Raw genomic sequence first — 27,153 nt, 5'->3', positions numbered from 1 at the left:
ATTTAAGCGCAGGCCCACACCACGAAAGGGAAGTCGATTGAACAGCCATGGCTGCTCCCAGCATGACGATGACGAGCTTCAACGGCTGCGCACGCTCGACAGCTCCCTGGTCTTTTAAGGTCTCTTGTTCCCTGGATGCGACGTTGGCTCCAGTGACGCGCTAAACACGCTCGGCTAGAGCGAGCAGGTTGGGATTCGGAAGCTACGTGTTCAAATCAGCGCCGCCTCGGACTTGCCAATGGCACCGTTCTATTCCGTTTTACCGATTCCTTGTAAAACAATGTTTGCGGACACCAGATAACGCCTTCAGTCTGTACTTTCTCTTCTACAAGCCAATAGATAGCTGTAAGAATCTTCCATGTATGGTCTATTCCGTGTATCCTCACTTATCATATAGGGTCAAACGCGGAAGAACTGGAGGAGAAAATATGCTTTTTGCTCAGTAAGCAATTGTGGACTCATATTTCGTCTGAAGAAACTGATCCCTGTTTGTGCATAAGGCAATCGGCACAGATAATATGCCAAACTGTTTGGAGGTGTGACAAAATCGTACCCGCAGCTTTCGGTCGCCATCCTGGCTCGGCACAGCTAGTGCGTAGTCTGCTACGCGGACTTTGTTTATATCACTGAAGCTGCCACGAATCTCGAGAGTAGAATTGCAAAAACCAGGCTTCAGCCACTGCGCTGTTTCTACTCTTCTCTTACCAAATGTATACGTATTTCTTGTCGTTTAAACGAGATTGAGGTTTAGCTACTATTAAGGCGAAAGCCTTTAATGCTTCATCGCTGTCGAGAGAAGGTTGTCAGCAGAGGTGTCACGATTTTCTAGTCAGACCAGAAAAAAACCTTTATGCACGTCGGGATTCGAACCACCATCCTTCCCCTCCGCAGCCGAGCGTGCTGATGGCTACGCTACTTTCTGGCAGCGCATATGTAGTTCTTGTCTAGGACGCTAGATAGAGTTTGCAGAAAGGCGTCGAATCAGGCGGATGCCTCCCAAACGCAAAGGCTTTCGCCTCACCGCACTTTAGGTCAACAAAGTGCCCCCCTAAATTTTTTAGCTTGCGTTATACAGCCGACGATTACTCCACCGCAGCGACACTTAGATGTTAACAGAAATCGTCAGTTTGCGGCACCGAACTGTCACCTGGCAGATGTACATCACAACGCACACAATCCACAAATAATCATGAACTGCTGCTATCACCAGCTGCTAGGAGTCGGAATGAATACTAGAATAATACGGGAAGGGTCCTTTCTATGGGAGAGGTGCCCACGCCAGCATGCTTCTACCGCGTTCTCAGCGTTGGTCGGGCTGGTGCATAGTCTGATGCGTGCATTTTCTTCACACCGGTGAAGCTACCACGAACCTCGGGCGAAGAATTCCAAAGACTACCTTCAGCCACTGCGCTACTTGTATTGCTCATATCTTGCGAAATATAGCTCCTTTCTTGTCGTCAAGTCCGCGCCAGTCCACTCATGTATTAACGTCGCTTGAAAATTGCGGCTGAAGATTGTAAGAATCGACGCTGGGAAGTTTGTCGGTAGTCGAACTTGTCCTCTCTCATTTTAATGCACACATCCGGGCATGTGCTCTAGCACTCTTCATTACCATCGCTGTTTTTTTTTTAATCACAAGTGAAAGAGTGTTTGCCTGGTACAGTACTGAGCAGTTATACTAGTTGTGCTGCGCGCACAGCTGCGTTGGCCGGGAGCAACATATTTCTATTGTAGGATGGGGGTTGTGACTCAGCAGAACCTAGGTCGCTCTGCAACGTTCAGGAAAGGTTCAGCCAAACGTTCGGGCTGCGAGCGAGCTTCACACCTAAGGATCGTCGTCGTCTTTCACTACCACAGTTCATCACAGTGAGCGAGCGCGGCTGCTACACTACACTATAAACGTCCGTGCGCGCCGCCGTTTACAGCTGCACATAACCGTACACAATCCTCTGCCAGCTGCTTAAGTCCATCTCTTAAGCAACACCGTGCGACGCACATCCGCACTTCTCCACGTGACCATTGCAGAGCGCTGCGGAGTCGCCAGCGTTGATTTTCGCTGTCGTAATTTCTAGCGCCACATCATAAGCGAGGCGGCAGACGCGTGTGGAGGAGATTTTGAACTGCTAGCAATCGATTTAAAAAGAGGAAAACAGGTAAATATTGTCACGAATATTACACGGCACACCGTTAGATACACAAGAACTGTTCCAGTCTGCCGAGCGGTCACCAGCAAGCAGGCGAAGCACTTCTTCCTCGACACAAGCGAGATGGCGGAGCACTTCTTCTTCATCCACTTCTAAGCTGTATCATTGCTCCCTCCTCTGCAGCATCGCCTCGATGCGGGCCGCTTTCATAGAGGGGAAAATGGGTTGGACACGGAAAGTTAAACACAGCTATCACGACACAGAACCGGTGGCACTCAGTGTCAAGTACAATCAGCAGGACGGTCGTAGTACGGCTTCATACGAGCGACGTGCACAACATCCGGATGCGGTGGTCTGCGCGATGGGCGGCCTGGGGTTGTCGGTGAAACTTCGTACGTCACGTCGCCAATGCGGCGGAGAACTCGGTAAGGTCCGAAGTATCGGCGCAGTAATTTTTCGGACAACCCACGGCGACGAACTGGTGTCCAAACCCACACATGGTCGCCTGGTTCGTACGTAACAAATCGCCGTCGGAGATTGTAGCGGTCAGCGTCGACGTGCTGTTGACGGTGTATTCGCTGCCTGGCCAATTGACGTGCTTCTTCAGCCCGCTGAACGAAAGTGGCGACGTCAAGATCTGAGGGTCGACGGGCAACATGGCATCCAAAGAAGTAACAACTGGACGACTGAAGACAAGCTGGAAGGGCGTGAGCCGCGTTGTCTCCTGCAGGGCCGTATTGTAAGCGAACGTTACGTATGGGAGAATTTGGTCCCACGTTTTATGCTCCACATCCACATACATGGAGAGCATGTCGGCCAGGGTTCTGTTAAGGCGCTCCACCAAACCATTTGTCTGTGGGTGGTACGCTGTTGTACGCCTATGGCTGGTGTGGGTCAGATATAGGACTGCCTGAGTCAAGCGGGCCGTGAAAGCAGCTCCACGGTCAGTAATGATAACCGCCGGAGCCCCATGACGCAGCACGATGTTGTGTACAAAAAACGTAGCTACTTCGACAGCAGTTCCGTTTGCAAGCGCCGTTGTCTCAGCGTACCTTGTCAAATAATCCGTCGCGACAGCAATCCAACGTTTTCCAGTGGATGACTTCGGGAAAGGGCCGAGTAGGTCCATTCCCACTTGTTGGAAAGGCGTCTTCGGAGGCGCTATGGGATGAAGAAATCCTGCGGGTTTTAAGGGAGCAGACTTACGGCGCTGGCAGTCGCGACAGGTTTTGACGTATGTCCGCACTGATGGAAGTAATCTGGGCCAGTAGTACCTCTGCCGAATCCTCGCTAAGGTACGACTGACCCCCAGGTGGCCGGCAGTTGGTTCGTCGTGGCAAGCGCTCAAGATATCAGGTCGCAACTGGGACGGGACTACGAGCAGAAATGTTGCGGTGTTGCTCTCAAAGTTGCGCTTGTAGAGGACGCCGTTCTGCAGAGTGAAAGATTTGAGCCCACGAAGAAAAACACGAGGAACGCGGGGACCGTCGCAGCCTTCCAGGTACGCGATGAGCGGCGCTAACTCTGGGTCCTCCCTTTGAAGCTGCGCCATATCGGCTGCGCTAACAGCACCAAGGAAAGAGAAGTCTTCAGTGATTTTCGGGGAAGCCAGGTCCACTGGCGCGCGTGATAAACAATCCGCATCTTGGTGCTTCCGCCCCGACTTGTACACGACCGTTACGTCGTACTCCTGCAAACGGAGGCTCCACCTAGCCAACCGCCCAGATGGATCTTTTAGGCTGGCCAGCCAGCATAACGAGTGGTGATCGCTGACAACGCGAAAGGGTCTTGCTTATAGGTATGGGCGGAACTTACTGATGGCCCAGACTACCGCAAGACATTCTTTCTCAGTCGTTGAATAGTTGCATTCCGAGCGCGAAAGTGTACGGCTTGCGTAAGCGATGACTCGTTCGGCGCCATCCTGCCACTGTACCAGGACCGCCCCAAGGCCTACGTTGCTAGCATCAGTGTGTATGTCGGTTGCTGCGGCGTCATCGAAATGGGCGAGTATCGGTGGACGTTGCAGGCGGTGGCGGAGCTCCACGGAAGCATCCTCTTAGTCGCTTCCCCACAAGAAAGGTGTGTCGTCTCTGGTCAGCGCTGTTAAGGATTCAGCTATTTTGGAAAAATCTTGGACGAATCGTCGATAGTAAGAGCACAGTCCCAAAAAACGTCGAAGAGTCTTTTTGTCAGTGGGACGCGGGAAACTGGAGACAGCAGCGGTCTTGTCGGGATCTGGGAGAACACCGCGCGCGCTGACAACATGGCCGAGGAAACGAAGCTCCTCAAAACCGAAATAGCATTTCTCAGGCTTGATCGTAAATTGCGCACATTGGAGCGCCCGGAGCACTGTGCGCAGCCGCTCCAAGTGTTGCTCGAAGGTGGGCGAGAAAATGAAGACATCGTCCAGGTATACGAGGCACGTCTGCCACTTGAGCCCAGATAAGCAGTGTCCATCATGCGCTGGAAAGTTCCGGCGCTGAGCACAGTCCAAACGGGAGCACTTTAAATTCGTATAGACCATCAGGCGTCACAAAAGCAGTTTTCTCGCGGTCTCGCTCTGCCAGTAACCGCTTTTGAGATCTAAGGAGGAAAAGAACCTGGCATCACGTAGTCTGTCGAGTGCATCATCAATCCTGGGGAGCGGGTAAACGTCCTTTTTGGTTACGTTGTTCAGTTTGCGGTAATCGACACAAAATCTCAAGGTGTTGTCTTTCTTTTTCACGAGGACCACCGGTGATGCCCATGGGCTTGTCGACGGTTGAATGACATCGTCGGCGAGCATTTCGTCCACTTGCCTTTTAATGGTTTCGCGTTCCGTCGAAGAAACGCGGTATGGGCGCTGGCATACGGCTGGTGTAGTCTCGTCGGTGATGATGCGATGCTTTGCGACAGGCGTACGACCGACCCTGGAGCTTGTGGCGAAACAATCCGCGAAGTCGGTTATAAGCGCCGATAGGAGAGCCTTCTGCTCAGGCGCCAAATCCGGATTGATTCTGACGGACGGAAGGACAGGACATGGTGGAGCCTGGTCTTGAGGGCTTGTCTCCAGGGCGCACACTTGAGGCACCACGGCGAAGTCATGCAGGAAGGCGACAGCCGTGCCCTTGGCGAGTTGCTGCAACTCGTTGGCAAAATTTGTAAGGAGCACACTAACACAACCGTCTTGTAGTTGGACGAGCCCGCGAGCGACGGCTACTCCCTACTCGAGCAGCAGGGGTACGTGGCTATCAGCGACACCCTCGTAGTCGTGGAATAAATCGTTCCTTACGAGAACTAGCACACTGGACCGGGGTGGCACCATTACGTCGTCGTCAACAAGTCGCAGAGCAGTGAAGCGTGAGTCGTCTGTGACAGTGCGCGCCACGGCCCGTTTAGTCGAGAACGTGACCCGTGCTTCGTGCAGGTCAATGACAGCACCGTTCGTGTGGAGAAAGTCGAGACCGAGGATCAAGTCCCTCGAACACTCACGGAGGACTACAAATTCGCCGACGTACACAAAACCACGGATATCGACACGAGCTGTGCACCTGCCGGCGGGGATAATCAGGTGACCCCCAGCAGTGCGAATGCTAGGCCCCGACCACCCCGTCAATACTTTCTTCAGTTGTAAGGCAAGGGCCAGGCACATGACAGAATAGTCGGCACCAGTATCCAGCAAAGCGGTCACGTCGATTCCGTCAATTTTGACGCACAAATCGGAGGTAGCGCGTCGGATGCTGTCGCTATTCGCTCCCGGAGAAACATCGTCGCGTGATAGTGGCGCAGGAGGATCTTCACAAGTCCCGGCATCAGCGGCCTTGCCACCAGAGGCCGCTGGAATCAGTTTTCCCGGCGTGGACTGGGAGAACGGCGTCCGGAGTAGCCTGCAGCTTGACGGGGGCTTGGAGAACGGTAGCGTCTCGGCGACGGTGATCGAGCCTCCTGGTGGCCTGACGTGATGTGGTTCTGGCGCGACGACAGATGGAATGCTATCTCCTGCGGTCGTTCCCCGTTCTGAGGGCACGGGTCGTCCGGCGCGAAACCACGCAGGCCCACGCGGCGGTATGGGCACGCCCTGTAGAGGTGACCCGCCTCGCCACAGTGATAGCAGAGGGGCCGACGATCCGGGGCACGCCACACTTCACTCTTTCGCGGTCGCTGATAGGCTGGCGGAGCGTCACCACGAGGGGAGCTCGACGAGAGCCCTGCTGGAGTCGCGGCAGTGACGTCGTACCCAGCGGCCTGGCGCAGGACGGACGCATACGTGGGCCTTGCATCAGGCTGGCGAGGAACCTCGGAAATCTGGTGCTGTTGTGCTGCCAGGCGCACCTCGTCCCGGATGACTTCGCTCAGTGGCGTGAAAGATGGCGTCTCGGACGGCGTACGGAAGGCCTGCAGTTCCTCTCTGACGACAGATCGGACCAGCTCGCGTAGAAAGGCCGCGTCGATACCGGGAGGCATGGAGATGGGATCAGGCCCGAAGGTGTTGACGTCGCGATTGTACTGGCGGGCTCGCTGTTCCAGCGTCTTCTCCATAGTTGCCGCCTCGGTGAGGAACTCTGCCACAGTGCTTGGTGGGCTGCGCACGAGTCCTGCGAAGAGCTCTTGGTTGACACCCCGCATGAGGTGGCGAAGCTTCTTGTATTCTGTCATGTTGGGATCCGCGCGCTTAAAAAGGCGAGTCATGTCCTCGTAGTACATGCGTACACTCTCGTTGTGGCGCTGGTTGCGCGAGTGTAACGCAGCTTCTGCTCGCTCTCGACGGTCTGCATTCGGAAAAGTGGCTTTAAGATTGCGGCAGAAAGCTTCCCAGGACGTAAACGAAGCTTCATGGTTTTCGAACCATGTCCGAGCCGACTCTTCAAGTGCAAAATAGACATTGTGGAGCTTACGGTTGTCACTCCAGCCGTTGTATCGGGCAACCCGTTCGAAGATCTCGAGCCAATCCTCGGCGTCCTCGAACACGTCGCCATGAAACGACGGGGGTGTTCGTGGCTGATGACAGAGGATGTGCGCCGGGAGCGTGGTCTCAGTTGCCATGGCAGCTGGTGCCTCCAAAGGCCGGGGTTGCGTCGCCCTGGTTGCAGCCGGAAGGAGCCCAAATTCAGGGGACGCTCCACGGAGGCGGCGGCCGCGGCGCTGGTGAACTGGGGTGAGATCCGTATTGGTCGGTAGCCTACACGGGTCTGGAAGCGTACCCCGCACCTCCACCAGATTTGTCACGAATATTACACGGCACACCGTTAGATACACAAGAACTGTTCTAGTCTGCCGAGCGGTCACCAGCAAGCAGGCGAAGCACTTCTTCCTCGACACAAGCGAGATGGCGGAGCACTTCTTCTTCGTCCACTTCTAAGCTGTATCAATATTGTTAATAATACGTTCCAGCAAGACTTTCCAGACGATCTAGCTAATCCTGTCTTGTGTGTGTTGTCTCCGTATTTTAGCGCCAATACGCTTTTTGCGTAAACCATGCCATGTTAATAATAGTGCGTGCAAGAAAGAGGTCTTTTTTTCCCTCACATTTCCTACTTGCACTAATGTAGCGACCTTGCCTACGGCCATGGAAAGGGCGCTTTACTAGTGAAAGAGTCTGCAGAAGTTACTGCACGGGCTTGATACGCTGGTCAAGCCCAGGTTGCTGGCGTGATATTAGCATGCTGTCTTCCTACACTTGACTGGTTCCCAAAGCAGGACAAGCTCTATATGGTTTCCTTGCAGAGCAAGTTATCGCTCCTTGGCACAACGGGAATAGAATCGATAATACACCTAAGCAACTGCACACGCAGGAAACTAAGCAATAATAATTGACGCATGGTTGGCTTTGAGAGAACTGTAGCCTGCCAGAAAATAAACGTTTTGTGGACAGGAAAGACGCCGCAACTGCCTTAATTCTCGGTGACACCTTAAGCACCCACCGTAATTGGTGCTACAGCACAATATTCCGCGCTAACCCTGCTAGACCGTCTATTTTTTTGAGGTTAGGACACGCACTAGCTGTTCGACGAGCCGAAACGATGCCAGTGCAGAACGGTCGTCGCGAACAGACTCAACTTTTCGGTACTACTGCCGACAAAGACGACGTCATTACTAGCAATGTTACTAGCAGCGCAAGGTAACAACCACAACAACACGCACCACTCACCTCAAATATGGACGTGACGCCGGCTCTGTACAGCAAGGGTACGAATACCTTGGTGACCAGCGGAAGGAGGAAGAAAGTCATGACGATTGCCCAGTTTATGTGCCAGCCGTAGGCGTAGTAATGCGCCGAAAACCCGACAAGCCCCGTCGCGGAGAAGAGCGACGCCACGGAAGATGCAGCGAGTGGAAGGGTCTTCAGTGATCGACTTCCGAGAAATATCTCCGCCTTCGCTGCGGTGCTTCCTTCGGGTGCAGATCTCTTGCGGCAAGAGAACAACATGCCGAGACAGAAATTGGCACAAATCAGGACTGCGAAGAGGACCAAGTCGAGAGCATGCAGCATGGCGAACACCGCTGCGCTGCCACAGAGCGCGCTGTACTACGCGTCTGACGAATGTAGGAAATTGTTCTCTCTGCGGTCGCTACCGTCGACAAGCCCGTAAAGCTGGAATGGCGAAGAGACCTGGTCGCGCATGTCGTCATCCCATTTGTGAGCGCGCATCCTTCTGGGATACATGGAAAGGATATCGAACTACATGCTATAGGCGCTACGTCTGCTTGGGCGTCGAAGCTCTTGGGAAATGGCACAGGCAGCGCAGAGGCTCCAATTAATCTTTCTCCTGAAATGGAACAAAGCTGCGCCACCTGCATTCCTGAAAAACGATGTACGCGGTTATGTTCTCCACGTGTCAGTCTTACGATTCGAGGCTAGCATTTTGCTCAACTTTGAAACATTTTGAAGTGACCTCATTTTCTCTCTTTATCGCTGGCGTGAGGACGAAGCACCGGGTGTTTACAAAATGGAGCGTAGAATGAGCGGAGGAAGTTAAAGGCTGAAGTCACCTGCAGCTCCAGTTAACTTCGCACAGCTGTTGTTTTTTTCAATCTTCTGCAGAATCGATGCTCTGCTATTGGGACCGAGCCACGTGATGTAATTCGTGCACTAATTATCCGAGACGTCGGTAGCTCAAAGTTGCTGTGCGGCTCACGCCTGATGATATTGAACTTTTGTCTTTGTTTACTTTTATATGCTTTTATGGGGTTTAATGCCCCGAAGCGAATCAGGCTATGACAGATGCCGTAGTGTAGGCCCCCGGGTAATTTCGACCACCTGGCGTTCTTTAATTTCAACTCGCATCGTACAGCGCACGGGCCTCTAGCATTTAGTCTCCACGCCACCGCCGCAGCGAGCATCCAGCCCGCATATTTCGGGAGAAGTGCCGACCACCGTAACCACTGAGCTACCACGGCGGCTCAGTGCCTTTTTAGGCCAGTGTGACCAAAGGCGTCACTCTGGACACCGCTGCTCCTCTTCTAATATCCATGAAAGCCCATGTGGTTGCCGTAACGCCTGTCCTCGTCTCAACTGCAATGCCTTCCCCCGCCGTGACCACGTAACCACTTCTGCCCCACAGGCTTTTACGCAGCTAGGCTACCCCTCCTTGGCCTTTGTTCTGCTCCGGCTTGTGAGGATATACTTTACCGCATATATTGTTCACGATTACAAGACAAACGTCGCGGCAGAGAGATACACTATTCCTGAGTTATCTACCCTCGCCGCGTCCTTCGTCTCTCTTTCCGAAAAAAGAATCGAGAAAAGAAAAGAAAAAGAAAGAGGCTGTGGTACCAACCATGGGCGACCATTCATGAGATGTGCCGAAGGGGTAGTTTATGAAATTCCCCTCTCGTGCGGTTGTTCCTATATAGGACAAAGAGGGCGCTGTATTAATGAACGAATCAGGGAACATGGACAAAACGTAGAGAAAAATGAAGAGGGCCCAAATTTGTCGAAACATATCAGATTACCCTCTTCACGCTCTTGTGTGCCATGCTTCTCAGCCATGCGGATCCTTGCCAGAAGCAGCAATATCAAAGGCAGAAAACTAATTTAAGCGTTCTATATCAACAAGAAAGACAGCTTGTGTGTCAGCGAAACATCTGTATGTCTGTATCAGGCGCAAAAAAAGATTTTTGAGCGATCTTTATCATCTAGAAATATATGCGTAAATTTGTGTATTGCGCAGGCGCTGGCTAAGTGTATATACGTATCTGGGTTCTGCAAAATAAACCAGTCGTGAGTGGCGCTCTGTCCCGTTCTCTCGTCTTGTGTGTGTGTGTGTGTGGGGGGGGGGGGGGGGTTTGGCGCCTTTCTATTACATTGTTCTGAGTCATCTGACGACACGGACGCTCCTCGTACTTAACGTTCCGCAAAACGAAAATGCTTTCGTGGTAGACGAAACTGCTTTCGCTACGTATATCCTGACCAAGCTGATCTAAGCCACAGCCAATTTGTTTTCCCCGTCGTGCCATCTGCCACGGACGCCTCTGTGCCGTTTCCGCTGCAATCAATCCGGATATCACACAGGCATCAGAAAAAATGCTCTTTATGTAGCCTTAAACGCTCCCTCCCGCCTGTATATGTCTGGGGAGGTAAGTCTGGCTTGCGCAGGTTTCTTAGTGGTTATATGTTAGGAGCAGGCAACTCCATGTTGTTGACTCCTACTCTTACAACGTGACATTCTGTTCTACACCTCTGGGTTTACGTACTTTTTGAGATTGTTCCGCCATTCCGACAAGGGCAAATCAACGTAGATCGCGGGAAATAAGTCTTGTTTTACCAAAGCTGCCGGACAGACTTTAATCTACCTCTGTAACTTAATCACGCGCTCTAAATAACAGCTAAACTGAAACAACTAAACTTGGGTAAAGTAAAAGTACGGAAACAGCAGAATCCGAGGAAACCATCCCTGAACAGTGTTCAGAACACTGGTCGTCTCTGCGGAGTACATCTGAACCTATCAACTATGCTTGGGTTCAGACGCCTGCCTGCTGTTGCGAGAAGTGCTTACCGACATCCCCTGAGGCCACGAACATCTCATCTTGGCCATAGATTTAAAGGGCGCATTCGACAGCCTATCCCACGAGGAGATCCTTCTAGCCATAAATGACCTTAACGGCGGCACAAAGGCCTTTGCTTACGTGCGTGCATTCCTCACGGGCCGCACGGCCACAGTAGGCATCGGTCAAACCCGCTCCGACGTCAAAGGTATGCCACCCAAAGGCACTCTTCAGGGAGCTATCATTTCCTCCCTATTTTTGAACATTGCTAAGCTCACGCTGTCACGGGCACTGCAAGCACTTTCAAATGTAGGCTTTACAATATACGCGGATGATATAACTATATGGGCCACAAACGGTGCCCTGGGCCAAGCACGGATCGTCGAGGACTTCGCCTCTCAAAACGGCTTACATTGCGCCCCGAAGAAATCGGAGGCGTCACGAGTACCTGGCCCGAGATACATCTCCCCAGGCTCCATCAATCTCACGCTCGAGGATCAATCCATCAGGGAAGTTAACCTGATCCGTATTTTTGGTAGTTGGATATAGGACAACCTAAGTGTCACCCCCAGCATCCAGACTCTCAAAGCCACCGCAAACCAGATAACTCGCATGATCAGCCGCATTACCAAGCATGGCCAGGGATTGCGAGAAGAAGACATTCTTCGGCTAGTGCAACCACTGGTACTTAGTCGAATCACATACGGACTACCCTTTCACACGCTAACAAAGGGAGAGGAGCAGCAAGATGACGCTATCATAAGGGAGTACACAAGATGGCCCTTAACCTTCCCACAAACACCTCGACGGAGTGTCTGAGCGCTCAAGCTGGACGAGTTATCCTACGCCGAGTAGGCACAGTTGCGGACATCCGCGCACTGTATGCTCAATCTTCTCTAGAAAAATAATACAGGAAATACATCGGCGTGGCCCCGATACCGAAACATATGCCTAAAGGGGTGGAGACACCAAAGTTTGAAGCTATAAAAAGCCTGCTATGGGATTCCTATGTATGCAAGGGCACTCACAGCCAGGTGTTGGACGCAACAAACGTTTAAAAAATATTTTAATTCGGTTCCAAAGATTACCTAAATGCTCACTCTCACGATCTAGACCCATCGCTAGCGCCATCCACCATGACGTCACAAGGGGTGTAGAAAAATTAAAGTTTTAGCGACGTCATACCAAAATACAGTGACGTACGATGAGCGGGGCACAGCCGCGTGAGTGCAGTCGACGCACCAGCGAGCCGCGTTTGCTGCTAACCGCCACTCGCTCGGTTTGCGGCGCGCCGTTGCGAACAGCGTCGCAACGTCCGATTGCAGCTCGTTGCCTGCGTCCGGCCTGCTAGATGTCAACGGCGGGCCGCTCACGGCAACAACGACGGGAAGCGGCAGCCAATGCGAGCGCGGAGAGCGGCAGCGTCATGATGACATAGGGCGCACTCCTTGGAGCCGGGCGGTCTGCGCCAGTCTTCGTGCCGAACACCGGCATCTGAAGAACGCGATAGTATTGTTTGTTCACGTTCATAGCAAACCCTGGGATATATGAATATCAAAAATGCATCGTTTCTGACGATCGTTGGCAAATACCGAGTTCCTGGTAGAAGTGATGACTGCGATGCAAGCAAATTTCATCAGCCGGTTTTGTGCTGCTGCTACCTGGTGCGGTTCGCCTGCCGTCTGCTAGCTCTGTTGCTGAAGACGTCGTAGAAATCGAACATATCTTTTATTATGGGACGAGTTCAAAGAAAAGGGGTGCCGAGCGGAGCACGTTTCTGAGCGCTGGCCAGTCCCGAAGCGCCCTCAGCTGCGGAGTCGATATGCGAAAGCAGCTAGCCCTAGCGACGACTAGGGCAGTCTGGGACCAGCGCGCAGGTCGTCGGCCGGCGTTGCCGCAGGCAGTGTCGCTGCCGAAAGATCCACTTTTAGCACAGTCATGCTGTCGTATCTCGAATCTAGAAAGCATCCTTTCTGGTAGCATGGCTGTTTTGTATTTTCTTGTGCGGACGTGAAGTACGCCGAGTCTGCCGGCCGGTAGGTCAGCCTGGATACCGTCTGCCGACGTCATAAAAGCGAGCTAAAGAGTGTTCTTGACGTAAATAATAAACCATGGGACAAGAAATGTGAAAAAAGTGTCATTTTTGAGGATCGCTGACCAATACTGAGCTGCTAGTAGAGGTAACAACTGTGATATGAGCAAATTTCTCACAACCGCGCCTAGCAGCTGCCGCTGGCGCGACGCATGGGGTCCGGCTCGCCTGGCGCCCGCTAGCTCCGCTGCCGAAGGCGTCGAGGAGATTGACCATACTATTATTTTATTGTGAGATTATTCTGTTAACACTACAGCTATTTGTGAAAAGTAGGCCTTTTATTATAGCGCAGGCGACTTCCGAAGCGCCCGCCGCTTGCTAAACAGGCTATAGGCCTAGCGACGACCACGGCAGCCAGGGAGCAGCAGAGCTCGTCGCCCGGAGCGCCCGCGAGCGGTGCCGTTGCCGAAAGCTCCCAACATAAGCAGACATGCTTTGTCGCTGCTCGAGTATAGCTGGCAGTTCTGATAACAAGGCGATCTTGTCTTTTCTTGTGTATTTGTACACCATCCCAAGCAACGCTCAGGTACTGCTGCACGGCAGCGAATTGTGACACCGGTTGTGGGCGCAGCTTGGGTAGAGCGGCGCTGCGATGCTTGCTGGCATTTTGCAAAGTGTTTCGCATCCTCACGCGAACCCGCGAAGGCGATAATAGCATGCGAACAAAAAAAAAAAAAAGTCGATGTCCTCACTCATTGGAATCAGATCTGTCAGAATCCGAGCTGCTGGGACTAGACGTGCAGTTGTTTGTTTTCATGCACTGGTCAGCACGTGTGTGGGAAAGCAGGCGATGGAGCAGTAGGTGCGTCACAACTTTTGTGGGCCCACGTGACCAAGCGAAGCAGTTGATCTTCCCCCTCTGTGACGCCACTGTACAACTCGGCGTTCCGAAACCGAAACCGAAAATCGTTCACCTAAAAATGCTATAATAAATTATTCACTGTGAATATATGAATCTTTGAGTGTGTATCATGCTTCTTGGAGCCATAAGAAACGTTTGAAACTAAGAACGCGCGAACCACAAATTTGGTGTCTCCACCCCTTTAAGGACGTTCAAACAGGCAGACGAAAAGTGCGAGTATCCTGCACTGTTAACAAAAAAACACCCAAATGGGAGTAAATGCCATGCCCTTTAACGCACACCAAAAAGGAGGTTTTATTTGCTACATATAAATGGAGTATTTTATTTGCTCTCTTATGTAAGGGACGTATTTACGAGTACAGGGGAGTAAATTGTTTGCTACCCACACAAGTGGAGCCCAAAAATGGCGTCACGTTCATTTACCCTATTCAGGCTCACTTTAACAACAGTGGCAGCGGCGGAAACGGGCAGTAGCTCTGCGGGCCGCTGGCAACGCAACTTGGGAAACTGCGCTGCCCTACTGTGACCCCCCGTCACGCATTCTTTTCGCCGTCTGCGAGCCTAGCGGCGGCGTTTAGGCGGCAGGAGTCGTCTGCTTGTCATCTTCTTTTGCTGTACGAGCTCGATTGGTAGTCCATGTTGTAGATAAAGGGATGTAAAATTAAAATCAATAGTTCAAAACTGAAAAGGAGTCGCTGGTATGGTTTCACGGTGATGCAGCACGCTATATATGACTAAAAACCAGAGCAGAGTAAGTTGAAAATGACGACACCCCTGAGGGTATTTTGGAATGCCAGTTTTTGCTTTCATATTCATTTCTTTAAGGCTTGGCTTTTCAACATGACTAAGAAAAAAATGTAGCCTCATCGGCTCAATCAAGAGCTCAGCGTTGAAACTATGTTCTATAACTGTTCCATGTGCATGAAACACACTATAATCTGCTGTAACACATCGCGAGAACCACGCTGAAAAAGCCTGTGAGAATTAGGCCTAAGCGGGGCCTGTAACGGGGTGGCGACACTAACAAAGGAGAATCAGGTATAGTTAGAGCACCAGAGGCTTCGTAGGAGCAGTTCAATTATGTAGCTTACTGTATCGTAAAACGAAGACAAGCGGATATTTTGTACCGCAGCAGGGGCCCGTGAAGGAGCAGAAGTGAGCAGAGATCCAGCGATGATGGTAACCAAGGGGTCTTCAGCCACCGCCATTATCAGACGACTGGCCAGAAGAAGACGAGACGCTAGATGCCGGGCGGAATGCACAAAATGGAGCTTTTTACTCCATTTAGGACTTGGGGTGCATTCAGACCAGGAAACTATGTCTCATTACTGAGCGGAGGGAGTAAAATAGGACTTTTAGCATGTTTTTAGTCCATATTGATGGAGTAATTGTTTCCGCATATGGAGGTGAAAGGTGGACGCCAACCACTTAAACTCCCATTTGGGTTGATTCTTGTTTACAGTGTACCTACGCCGACACCTAGCAAATTCCCCGAACGTGGTTTATGTGGATGCCGCAGCATACCCGGACCATGACAAGTACGCAGTGGCGGCAGTGGACCACCGCTTCTCCGCTCCATTCACTGGTTCTGTAAGAGCCGAAACACCAGCGGCCGCGGAGACAACTGCCGTGTCCATTGCCATTAGTCATCACGAGTCCCCAGGCCAAAGCGCTCAAGTGATAACAGACTCACAACACGCGTGTCGAAACTTACTGAGAGGCCGAGTTTTCAAGCCTGTCAGCCAGCTCATGGGCACTTCACCCCTCACCAAGCACCACCAAATCACCTGGACCCCAGGCCACGAGGGACTGGAGGGAGACGAGAGGGCACATGCTCTAGCTCGAGGCATCATCAACCGAGCGGGGCCACACACCATGCGCGCTTTTACCCTTCTACCTTCCAGGTATAACGAAGGCCTCGAGTTTCAGCGTCTTGAAAGGACACACTTCCCACACCCCATAGGAAATTAGACACACCCCATATTCCATCTCTTGGAGGCAGATAGAGACGGACACATTTTCAAACCTCCATAGAATACATCTCATGCAACCAACATTATACTCCGACACGTGTTCCTAGTGCCCGGCCCGTCTTACACTCTTCCGCATTTCGTGGGGATGTGGGGCCAAACCAAACACCCTACAGACGAATTGAGCGCTGCTAGGCGCTGCTGACCCGCGATAACCTGGAGGACCAACGGGCCCTCATGCAACAGGTCCGCAGGGCAGCTCAAGCCAGTGGAGCCCTGGAATGAGGGCCCCACCCATAAGCACGCACAACTCCCCTTCACTTTAATAAAGTGTTTCCTCTTCCTTTTCCTCCCCTACCAAAAAAAAAAAATATAACCGGCGTCAGCGGTACGCTGTTTCTATAGTCTCTGATGTCGCTCATCCATTCGGCAAGAGCAGAGGCGTAGACCACAGGCGCCTAAATTTCGCTGCCCATATATCTGCGGATTCTTTATTGCTTGCCCCAAAACTGCTCCTTTCAATGTCTAAAACCTGCTGATCGTTGCCGTTTGCAGATCGTTTTATGACACCGATGCTTCATTTTTGAGATGCACTATTTCTCTATTCGCTGAACAGAGTTGTTTAGCGATACATTTAGACTGCGCTTCACTGCTATCTCTCACTGCTAATGGTCAAGGAACTTGTAAAGCTGTTCAAGAACTAAAGCCCTAAGGAGAGGTGGCACTCAAATATCTAAGAGAAATGGCGTTCTACACTTCAGAAAGGAAGTCACACCTCTTAAAAAGAGACTTGTCTTCGTAAATAACCGCTTCTCGTGCAAATTATTATCTAATGCGGAGAAGATTTCCCAAACCGCTAAACTTTAATGAGCATTCCATGGATTCACAACAAGACAGTGTGCGCGCACACTGCCTGTTTTTGAGCGCCTCTCAGTCTTCGACGCGAAACTCATATGGCTTCTGACGACGGCAAGGTGATATGTTTGTTTCTTGTGCCGAACTACGCTGCATTTTAAGCAGTTTAGGCTGGCCAAGTCGGCCGGTGTCTTGAATGGCGCTGGTCGGGAAGAGGAAAATTTGTTTTTTTTGAGGAAAGGAAATAACGCAGTAATTGTAGGGTGGCTTTTTGGGCTTGTTGGTAGTACATAGCTTCAAAACACTGTAGCGCAACCAAAGACGAGGACAAGAATGAACAGAAGGAACACCACTAGCGCTAGTGGTGTTCATTCTGTTCAGTTTTATCTTGTTCTTTGGCTGCGCTACAGTGCTTTGAAGCAGTAACTGTCTCACATCTCGATAAGGATAAGGAAAAAGGAGGGAGTGAAAGACGGAAGGAAGAAAGAGGAGCCGCAGTGGAATGGGCCTGCACGCCTTGTGGCCTGCCGGCTGTTGTGGCGCGGTTCGTGGCACTCCTGTTGTTTCCGACCATGGCAAGGTGGGAAATGTTTTGTATTCACCGAACTGCTCTCCATGCCAAACAGTCGAACAGAGCACACCGGCCAAGCTGGCAGGTGTCACGAACTGCGCAGTTAGCTAGGGCCCGCGGGCAGCTGTGACGAAGTGGTTTAGCATTGGCTTTTAAACAGGGAAGCGACATTTGTTATCGTTTCTGGCAGTGGCAAGTTAAAAAAATTGTTTGTTTTTTCTGTCTGTACGTTGAATTGTAAGCTATTCAGACAGAGTGTGACGACCTTGCCGGTCAGTGACAGAAACTACGCAGTTAGCCAACGCGCGCCATTGTGGCGGTGGTGGTGGGGTAAACAATTTAGTTTTAGTATTTAAAAAGAGAGGTATTGCTTGGAAGGAGCCTGAAGGGCGCGGCCCTGACAATCAATAGGAGGGATCCCTGTGGCCTCTGCGGTGGTCCATGGCGCGTCTGCTGTTTCGATGCGGGTAGTTTTGCTTCCACTCTTACGGGGACGTGTTGTGTTTTATGACCCCAATAATGCATAAATTGTTTTAGTTCATACGTTCATGGTGGGGCAAAATGTGGTGAACTTGAGCAAAATGGGAAAATGTGTCGAAAGCAAGCGTTCAGTGGCAGCACAGCAGTGTGCATTTCAAGATGGCCGGAGAAAATATAACGCCTAAGACTAAAAGCAGCAAAACCCGGAACTTGCGTATCGAAAATTTCGTCGTCTTCGCTATTGTAAACGTGCATTTGTTCTCAGTCTCAGGAGGCATTCTGTGAACGTTTGGCTCGTGCTTGGGGCGCCCATGAGTCATACCTTTTTTCGGACAAAACGCGCTGTGAACTGTACATCTAGCTTACAAGGGGCAGGGAATAAGGTAGGAGAATGAAGGAATGCTTGAAAATCATTGGGAGATGTCAGCTTCTAGTGCTGTATGCGGCGCATCAAAGTTCCGAAATTCGGGGTACGTAAAAGCATCTTCTCCGTTTTCCTAATTCCATCGCTTCACCGGTTTCTAGCGTTTCGCGTGTTAGCAAAATTTTGGTATAAGGTTTGTCAGAATGACATCTGCTCGTAATTTACATCCTTCACCTGACGGTGCCCGGTGGTAGTGACAACTGCTGCTGTATATACCGTTACGCCGTAACAATGGAAGCACCAGAAGCCTCGAACTAGCTTAGTGATGTGCCAAATGGTGACGTTAACTGTATCGGTTTGTTTTTGTTTATATGGAGAAAAAATAAATTTTCATTTCACAAAGCATCTCATGTCTTTTTCTTGAATGTCACTATTTGACAAAGGCTGTGGAGCAGTTGCGCTAATAGCCCGTCAAGAGCACTCAGAACCTGATTTTTATTTTCCTAAAACGAAAATGAATAGAACAAAAACAGGAGACCGTAGAGAACACAAATAATGTGCTAGGGCGCGGCAGGGAGCAGCGCATGCTAGCCTTTAAACTGCGCGCGTCTGAATCTGAAACCGGAAGTTGTTCGTAGCTTACATGGAAGGCTCTTGGTGCTCTACAGTCAATTCGGCTGCGGTGTCCTATGGGCATGTCCGCTCTGTATGATATTTCTTTATGCCACAGCTACAACTAGCCCGTGTCTCTACGTTAACTGGAGGGTCATTGCGCATGCATAAGACGGCCGTTTATTGTGCATTGCCACCGAGTTTCAGTTCAAATACTGGCATTTCTTCAATATACGAGAAAAAGTAATGAATGCGCCTAGTTTACACTGGCCTAGTACGTACAACACAGGCGAACAGTGCGTGTCATAAATTCAGTCTTACAGTTATCTTGTAAAGCTGAAAGTTCAAGAACCACACTGCTAAACACCAATTATTATTTTCGTTGAAGGAGCATGGCTGCCTTACAGCGGCCACGACTTGCTGCAAGCTCGGCGCTTTGTGAACGCCTCCCCAGAAGATATCAACTTCGAATATTCGTCTTCGCATTAAATTAAGCCTCTGGGGCCGCATTCTGTTTGATATCCATTTTCCGTTGTCTATTCCACGTCCGTTTGGTCCTCTTTGGTTGGTCACTCAGATACACCCGCGGCTTTTAGGCGTCTGTGCCAAGCGGCCTAAATCATTGGATGGTTGACAACCGGGCCCCACCACTGTCTACCCATCGCAGCCAATGTCACCGAGTGGTCATTTCCGGTCTCTTGCTGTTTACAGAGCGCTGCGATGCACCTCACCACTGACGGCACATTGCATCCAATTTCAGGCAGTAGTAAGGTCCGCTCACCAACCGCCCAATGAGGCAGTTCGCTTGCCAGAGGTGCTTGAAAGCTCGGGGTATATCTGGAGTAGAAATGTTATAGCGCGAACAAAGACACGGACAAGAGAAACGAAACACACACACACAAGCGCTAACTGTCAACTGGATTTATTCGTCGAAAGCCACACCTTTTATAGGCCGAAGGATCTTGACGAAAAAGATGACAAAAAACGAGAAACACGACTGCGTCAGAGCCATCAAATCACGAGCGCATGCGCGGGTAGGCAACACACTTCCGTTTATCTTCCATCGAATCAAAAGATAGCTGCACTAAAAAAGTCAATCTCAGCCAGAAACAGAGATAAAGAAGGTTCGCTGATGCACTCGCTGCCAAGTTTCTGTATGTGGTAGGCTTCTAGGCTTACCCGTGTTCCACTGGAGTAGTTTATTCCATTCCCTTGTCTTGTGAAAAGTTTTATGTAGGCCAAACTGGACGTTGTTTCAACGAGAGTCTAGGGGAACACGCCCTAAATTTAGAAAAGAAAAACGATAAATATAAGCGTCTTGCTGCACCTGTAAGTAATTCTGGAGCATGTGTGGCCCGGTTTGAGGAGACTAAGGTTCTTGGTAAAAGTAGAGACAGGACAGCAGAGAGAAAACAGTGTCTGCAAGAGGTCGGTCAGTTTGCAGTAAGAGATGCGGCCGCGGTACTCAACACCCTGAGACAATCAAATGCAAGAATTTGGCAGGCTGCGAGAAATGACGACACATACAAGTTTGACAAGGATGGATTTTTTTGGAGGTTAATTGGTCTAATGTTAAGGCAAGAGCTGTGGTACTCGTCGGCGAGGTCAAACGGAAAAGCCTGGCCAAGCATGTCAAGAAGAGCCATGTAGAAGCGCTCGCCGTTTTCTGTGCTGTTAAAACACAAAAGCTGCAAGATGTGACTTTTTGAGCTAATGTTAAATAACGAGACAGCTTACAAGTTCAAGTGAGCAAGTTTTTGGCACACCAGTTACTCAGCCTAGTCCATGAAGTCGTATTCAAGCTGAGCCTCTCGAAATTTTTCGTAGGTATCCTAAAGGAAGGACTTCCTGTTGTCGACAGTGATTTTTGAGCTGACGTTGAAGATTTTTTTCACTAAGTGGCACAAAAGGACCCACAAACCGCAACGGATGTGATTGAATGGGCGGGCGCTATCACCTTTCAGAACGCGTGTGAATGGTAAGAACCTTTTTAGAACTTTTGCAGAACTGCCTCAAATCTACAGTTGTAAATTTTAATGACAAAGTACATACAGGGTGTTTCATCTATGAGTGTTCACAGGTTTTTTAAAAATAGGGTTTTTGAGTTCGGAATAGCATTGTCAGCGGTTAAATACATCTGAGTACAGCAAATACGTGCTAGCCAGCAGGCTGGTTCAGTAATATTGAATACTTGACTTTTTAACTGTTACCTTTAGGCCCCTTAATTATGAGATGCGTATAGCCAACCACAAGAATGATCCATATCATTTATTTAGAATTTCGAAAACGTGATTACCCTCGGCGCTGTGGCCCGACAACTTTTGGCAATTTCGACGAGTTACGTACACTGGAGAGGTTGCTTTGGTTGCGAGCTTCTCGAAAGCGCATGCATTTTGGCACGATGTAGGCAGAATTTGTTGGGCCACAGCGCCTAGGGTAACCGCGTTTTCGAAATTCTATCAACTGATATGGATATTACTTAAGGTCGGTCACACACCTATCAATAATTAAAGGTTTGGTTTGGTTTGGTTTTGTGGGGTTTAACGTCCCAAAGCGACTAAGGCTATGAGAGACGCCGTAGTGAAGGGCTCCGGAAATTTCGACCACCTGAGGTTCTTTAACGTGCACTGACATCGCACAGTACACGGGCCTCAAGAATTTCTCCTCCAAAGAAATTCTAGCCGCCGCGGCCGGGATCGAACCCGCGTCTTTTGGGTCAGCAGCTGAGCACCATAGCCACTTAGCCACCGCGGCGGCAATAATTAAAGGGCCTAACAGTAATACTTAAAAATTTAAGTATTCAATATTAGTTAACCAGCCTGCTATTAGCACACCTAGGCTGTATTCTGATGTATTCGGCTGTATTCTGTATTCTCGGCACGCACCGCTGACAATGCAATGCCGAAGAAAGCGCTCTCGTAACTCAAGAAGCCTATTTTTAAAAATTGTGTAAAGTCCTATGTGAAACGCCGTGTATACAAAAAACTCATTCTCATTGGCTCCCGCGTTGCACTGATCCCTGTGAAATGTTTCTCGCACTACTTCAGCGCTAGATTTCAGTTCACTAACATACTATCTTTCTCTGAAAGTGTTAAGCTATGTTCAAGAGTTTCTTCCTTGTTTTTCGGAAGGTGACCGCTGGGAATCTATTGCTTAGGTTTGTCGATGAATTTGTTGCTATTCGTTTGTCTTAAGATGACTGCTTGGAGTCCATTGCCGATTTTATTTTAAAGATATCCTAAAGGTTTAAAAAAAATTGAAAATTGGTTTTTGCGGAAGGAAAGGGCGCAGTCAGTGTCTCACATCTCGGTAGACACCTGAACCGCGCTGTAAGAGAAGGAATGAAGGTGGGAGTGAAAGAGAGAAAGAGGTGCCGTAGTGGAGGGCTCCCGAAAGATATCGATCGCTTGGGGATCTTCAACGTCCACTGACATTGCACAGACACGGGCGCCTCCTGCGTTTCGCCTCCATCGAAACGCGGGCGCCGCGGCCGGGTTCGAATCCGGGAGCTGGGGCTTAGTAGCTGAGTGAGGTATCTTAATTTAACGCAAGAACTCCTCAAAATAGGTACGTGCAATTTTTAGATGTTCGTTTTGTATTTCAACATGGACACTCATATTTGCTAGTAGCGCGAAGTGAGATCAACAAAGGCTATTATTCTTCCATACGAATCAGCGCATTATAGGTTATTAAGTACGGCGTGGTATTGTCTTGTCCCCAGGCTGCATTCGAAAAATCCCTCCTTTACTAAACAACTACAAAGGCAGCAGGATGCGGTACCCACCACCGCACGAAGCCCTAAACACAGAAGAGGCTGTCACATGGAGACAACTACAAACGGGGTCATATCCAAACCTAACCACACTAAGTAAAATTCACCCCACACTTTACGAACGCAATTATCCGTGGTGCACTGTATCACATAAAATCGATGTCACAGCATAACATAAAATCGAAAAAGTCGATGTTGTTCCAATTGTACCAAACCCAAGTGCGGAGCAGTGGGAGGGTATGATCTTCAGCGACTGCCGCGATGACATCAGTCTGATACGGCGAGCTCAGCTGACGGCAGCATCCAGAGGAGCCCTGGACTAAGGGCAACCGACCGTTTCGGAGATGGACTCATCTGAACCGCATTAAAGCACTTGCGCTAGAGCTAAATAAAGTTATCCTATTCTATCCTATCCCACACAAGGACAGTGACAGCTCTGCACTGGAGCTACAACGCAGCTGTTGTCGCGGTCGTGGCTTCCCTCATACGTTCTCCGAGTCGTGGCTGAGCCGATATCAAAGAAGCTGCGAGTGGGAGCTGTGGTCGGTTACAAGTAAAGAAAAAAGCGGCTTTTCCCCTCCAAAGCACCACCTTGCAGCCAATGGCGTCGGCCGATTCTCATGAACCTGCTAGCGTGGGTAGAAGGACTATGCAGGGAGTGGCATGGCGGGGCAGTGAGGGGACTGTCCCCGACGATGCAGGGAAGGTACTGTCTCTTTTCATCTGCAGCTCCCTGCATTGCAACGCTAGCAGGGTCATGAGAATCATGAAATCATGAGGCTGACGCTATTGCCTGGAAAGGGGCCATTTTACGGGGAAAAGTCGCTCTACTGTAGTAGAGCGCTGGAAGTGAACGAAAAGAAGCCTGTCGCCTCACCATATGTGCAAAAAGCATGGCATAATCTAAAATAACATATTATCTTTAAAATATCATCTAAAATAGCACCTCCACTGTATGTGCAGGTAAAATAAGATGTTAACATTGCTTTGTGCTGAGAGCAGATTGAAGAGCTGACAAGCGCCGTGGCACTCATTAATTAAAGGTTTGAGAATCACTCGGAGGGCAAGTAGATGAAAAGTTTTCACTCAACAGCACTGTGGTCGCGAGTGTGTTGACCGATCGTCCGGTGCTATGAGGAAAGCAAACATTGACTCGGGTAATCCCTGCTTTAGCTCTAGTCGACAGGTCCTGTTGGGTATTTAGAAGACACAGGACCGAGATGCGTAAATGTTGAGCACGGCGTTTATTCACGTTTGTGCGTGTGTAATTTCAGAGTAAGCAACAACTCACTTATGGCTAATGCTAATATTTCTGTTCTGTAGCAGTAATGATTCGCAGCTGGTTCTTGTGCCCTTTTTAAATGAAAACAAAGATGAGCTATTACTTGACACATCACTGACATCTTCACTTCGTCATCACTGAGAAAATTTAGTACTGCTATTGTCACCATATGGGGGTATGAACCCACGATTGCTTCTGTTCTGTTATTATAGACATGGTTATGTAATTTTTTTCTCGTGTTCAAACGTTTTATTTCACCTATGCAGTGTTACAGAAACAACTACATACCATGTCAATGCCTTTGCAGTGTCCGCTCATAGTATTTCTTGTTTACCTAATGTCTATATGTGTTCTAAAAGCAGCATTATTTTTCATATTTTTATTCTTTGAATTATGTTACTGACAATAGCCTTACTTCACGTATTATTCTAATTCTTACGTGATAGCTTTGTTGTATTTGCTTTATACCATTGTTGTTTTTGTCTTAACATGTTGACCTTTTGAGTGCGTCCGCCGCGGTGGTTCAGTAGTTATGGTGCTCGGCTGTTGGCCCAAAAGACGCGGGTGCGATCCCAGCCGCGGTGGCCGAATTTTGATGGAGGCAAAATTCTAGAGGCCAGTGTACTGCGCGATGTCAGTGTACGTTAAAGAACCCCAGGTGGTCGAAATTTCCGGAGCCCTTCACTACGGCGTCCCTGATAGAGTGAGTTGCTTTGGGAGGTTAAACCTCAATAAACCAAAAAAAACCTTTTAAATGTTCTTATTAATACTAGACAGCTTTCGTGTTGACTTAACTACGCCCTCCGGTTGCAATTGCATATGAGACTAGCAGTATAAATAAATAATCTTTCGGAATCCTAGGATGGTGGCGACATATTCACTGCGGTTCTTATGCCTGCGCTTCAACACAGGCAGACAGGCAGGCAGACAGGCAGGCAGGCAGACAGGCAGACAGGCAGGCAGGGCAGGCAGGGCAGGCAGGGCAGGCAGGGCAGGCAGGGCAGGCAGGGCAGGCAGGGCAGGCAGGGCGGGCAGGGCGGGCAGGGCGGGCAGGGCGGGCAGGGCGGGCAGGGCGGGCAGGCAGGGCAGGGCAGGCAGGGCAGGCAGGGCAGGGCAGGCAGGGCAGGCAGGGCAGGCAGGGCAGGCAGGGCAGGCAGGCAGGCAGGGCAGGCAGGGCAGGGCAGGCAGGCAGGCAGGGCAGGCAGGCAGGCAGGCAGGCAGGGCAGGCAGGCAGGCAGGGCAGGCAGGCAGGCAGGGCAGGCAGGCAGGCAGGGCAGGCAGGCAGGCAGGGCAGGGCAGGCAGGGCAGGCAGGGCAGGCAGGGCAGGCAGGGCAGGCAGGGCAGGCAGGGCAGGCAGGGCAGGCAGGCAGGCAGGCGGGCAGGCGGGCAGGCGGGCAGGTAGGTAGGTAGGTAGGTAGGTAGGTAGGTAGGTATATAGGTAGGCATATAGGTAGAGAGATAGATAGATAGATAGATAGATAGATAGATAGATAGATAGATAGATAGATAGATAGATAGATAGATAGATAGATAGATAGATAGGTAGATAGATAGATAGATAGATCTTTATTTAGACAACAAGGTCTCAGATACAGGGTCAAAATGCAGATGCACTCTGCCTGACGGGGCCCAAGCACCCGACACAATGCTCAGGACAAGCGGCAAAAGAAGCAAGAGCTTCATACACTCTCATTACAAAAAACAACACATAATTATACAAGGTAAAAGTAGGAGGAAGATGCATACTTTTGCAATGACATAATTAAAGTAAATATTTACAAGGCACATCACAACAAGAAAAACACGAGAATTCACAGAGTTGACGGAAAAGCAGGGACATCAAGAATTTCTACGTGAACAACCCTTTAATCATTCGGGAGAGAAAGGAGGTAAGCTTTAGCATTTCTATTGCCGCCGATCCCCCAACCATACGGCCAAAAAGTTCGTGGAGGATCACCACTTCTGGTCATGTCCCCGAGCCGTGAAGCAGGCGCCGTTCTACTCCGCCGGGGTCGCTGTAAACCGCAAGGATTTGAAAGTCTTGAAGACATACGGACGAACCAGAACCTCTGCTTTCTCGCTCTCCTTGCCTCAATGTTCGCAACGGTCGGCTGGGCTTCGGCTTCACTCTTTAGTGGAGGCCACGGGCGCAGTGGTAATCCCGAAAGCAAAGAGCCCACCTTAATCCTCAGCAGGCAAGAGCTAGCTCTGCATCATCGCAAGAATTCCTTTTCTGGTCCCCAGCTCAGCAAGGACGTCAAACCGATCAACCAAACTGCTAAAAGCAGTGTAAGTGCCAAGCATAAGCGGCCGAATTTGAAAAGAATGATGTCCTCTCGAAGGCGGCTCTTCAGGGATCGCAATCTTCACAGAACCCGGACATATAAAAAATTGCGGCAGTGAAGAAAGTTTAAGAGGGTTGGTGACGACCGGAAGGCGCACAGTCATCGCTGACCACAAAAGCATTGACCGGAGCAAGTCGCTGCCTTCTACCAAAGGACCTCGAGCTTCGAGAGCTCTAACCGTAGTCACTGAGCCCTGCGACGCAGACGGCACCGAAGAACTAGACACTGACAGTGTGTCTGCCTTTGTTGAAAAAGGATCACCCGCAGAATATGAAAACACCTCAAGGATAACAGACCTCTACGGAACTAGCATCGAAGTTGAGAACATGAGGCATGAAAGGTCTGCAGTTCATACGGTGGACGGGGAAGCTGCGGATACATCCGTCGAGAAAGTTGCCAGCGTAGGGGAAAATCATCTGGACGTAACCACAGAAGGGTAATCCGTGCTTGGTTCTCACGGCAAGACACCTTCTGCTGAGGGACAAGAAGCAATCAGCGTGTTTTCAGGGCTTTAAAAGGCGGCGACTATAGCGCAGTGCCTATTAAAAGCACAGTCTGGGCCGTTTATAGTGAGGTAAATCATTCAGCAGAATGAAATTCTGTGGATAATAACTAAAGGTTTTTAATCGTCACCGCAGCGCTATGGACAGTTGATACTGAGGAACATGTTTCAGTATTACTGCTATGATCACGGAATTTTCATCGCAAGGACTCAATGATTATAGTCTATTATTGAAGACCTTGTCTTATAACTGGCCTACATAATGATGCCTCAGCGGGTTATACGTCATGCACTTCGCACGCTCAATATGCATTTTTTTAAAGGGCGCTTTTGCTTCA

The 27,153-nt window shown here is 50.1% G+C and overlaps 1 protein-coding gene and 1 pseudogene across 1 annotated transcript in view; one reads left to right on the top strand and one right to left on the bottom strand.

The window, feature by feature from the left end:
- Positions 1-8,550, bottom strand: part of LOC149370589 (sodium-coupled monocarboxylate transporter 1-like) — a 51,622-nt gene extending 43,072 nt beyond the window's left edge. Inside the window, exon 1 of the mRNA XM_089578076.1 lies at positions 8,272-8,550. Within this exon, the coding sequence (XP_089434202.1) occupies positions 8,272-8,550 (279 nt within the window). The remainder of the gene's footprint in view (positions 1-8,271) is intronic.
- A 61-nt stretch (positions 8,551-8,611) lies between these two features.
- LOC149370588 (uncharacterized) lies at positions 8,612-27,112 on the top strand (annotated as a pseudogene).
- Positions 27,113-27,153: the final 41 nt, after the last annotated feature.

The sequence above is a fragment of the Amblyomma mixtum genome, chromosome 1 (genome assembly GCF_055824585.1).
Source record: "Amblyomma mixtum isolate Tamu chromosome 1, ASM5582458v1, whole genome shotgun sequence".
NCBI classification, from domain to species: domain Eukaryota; kingdom Metazoa; phylum Arthropoda; class Arachnida; order Ixodida; family Ixodidae; genus Amblyomma; species Amblyomma mixtum.
This window is presented reverse-complemented; position numbering and strand designations above follow the sequence as displayed.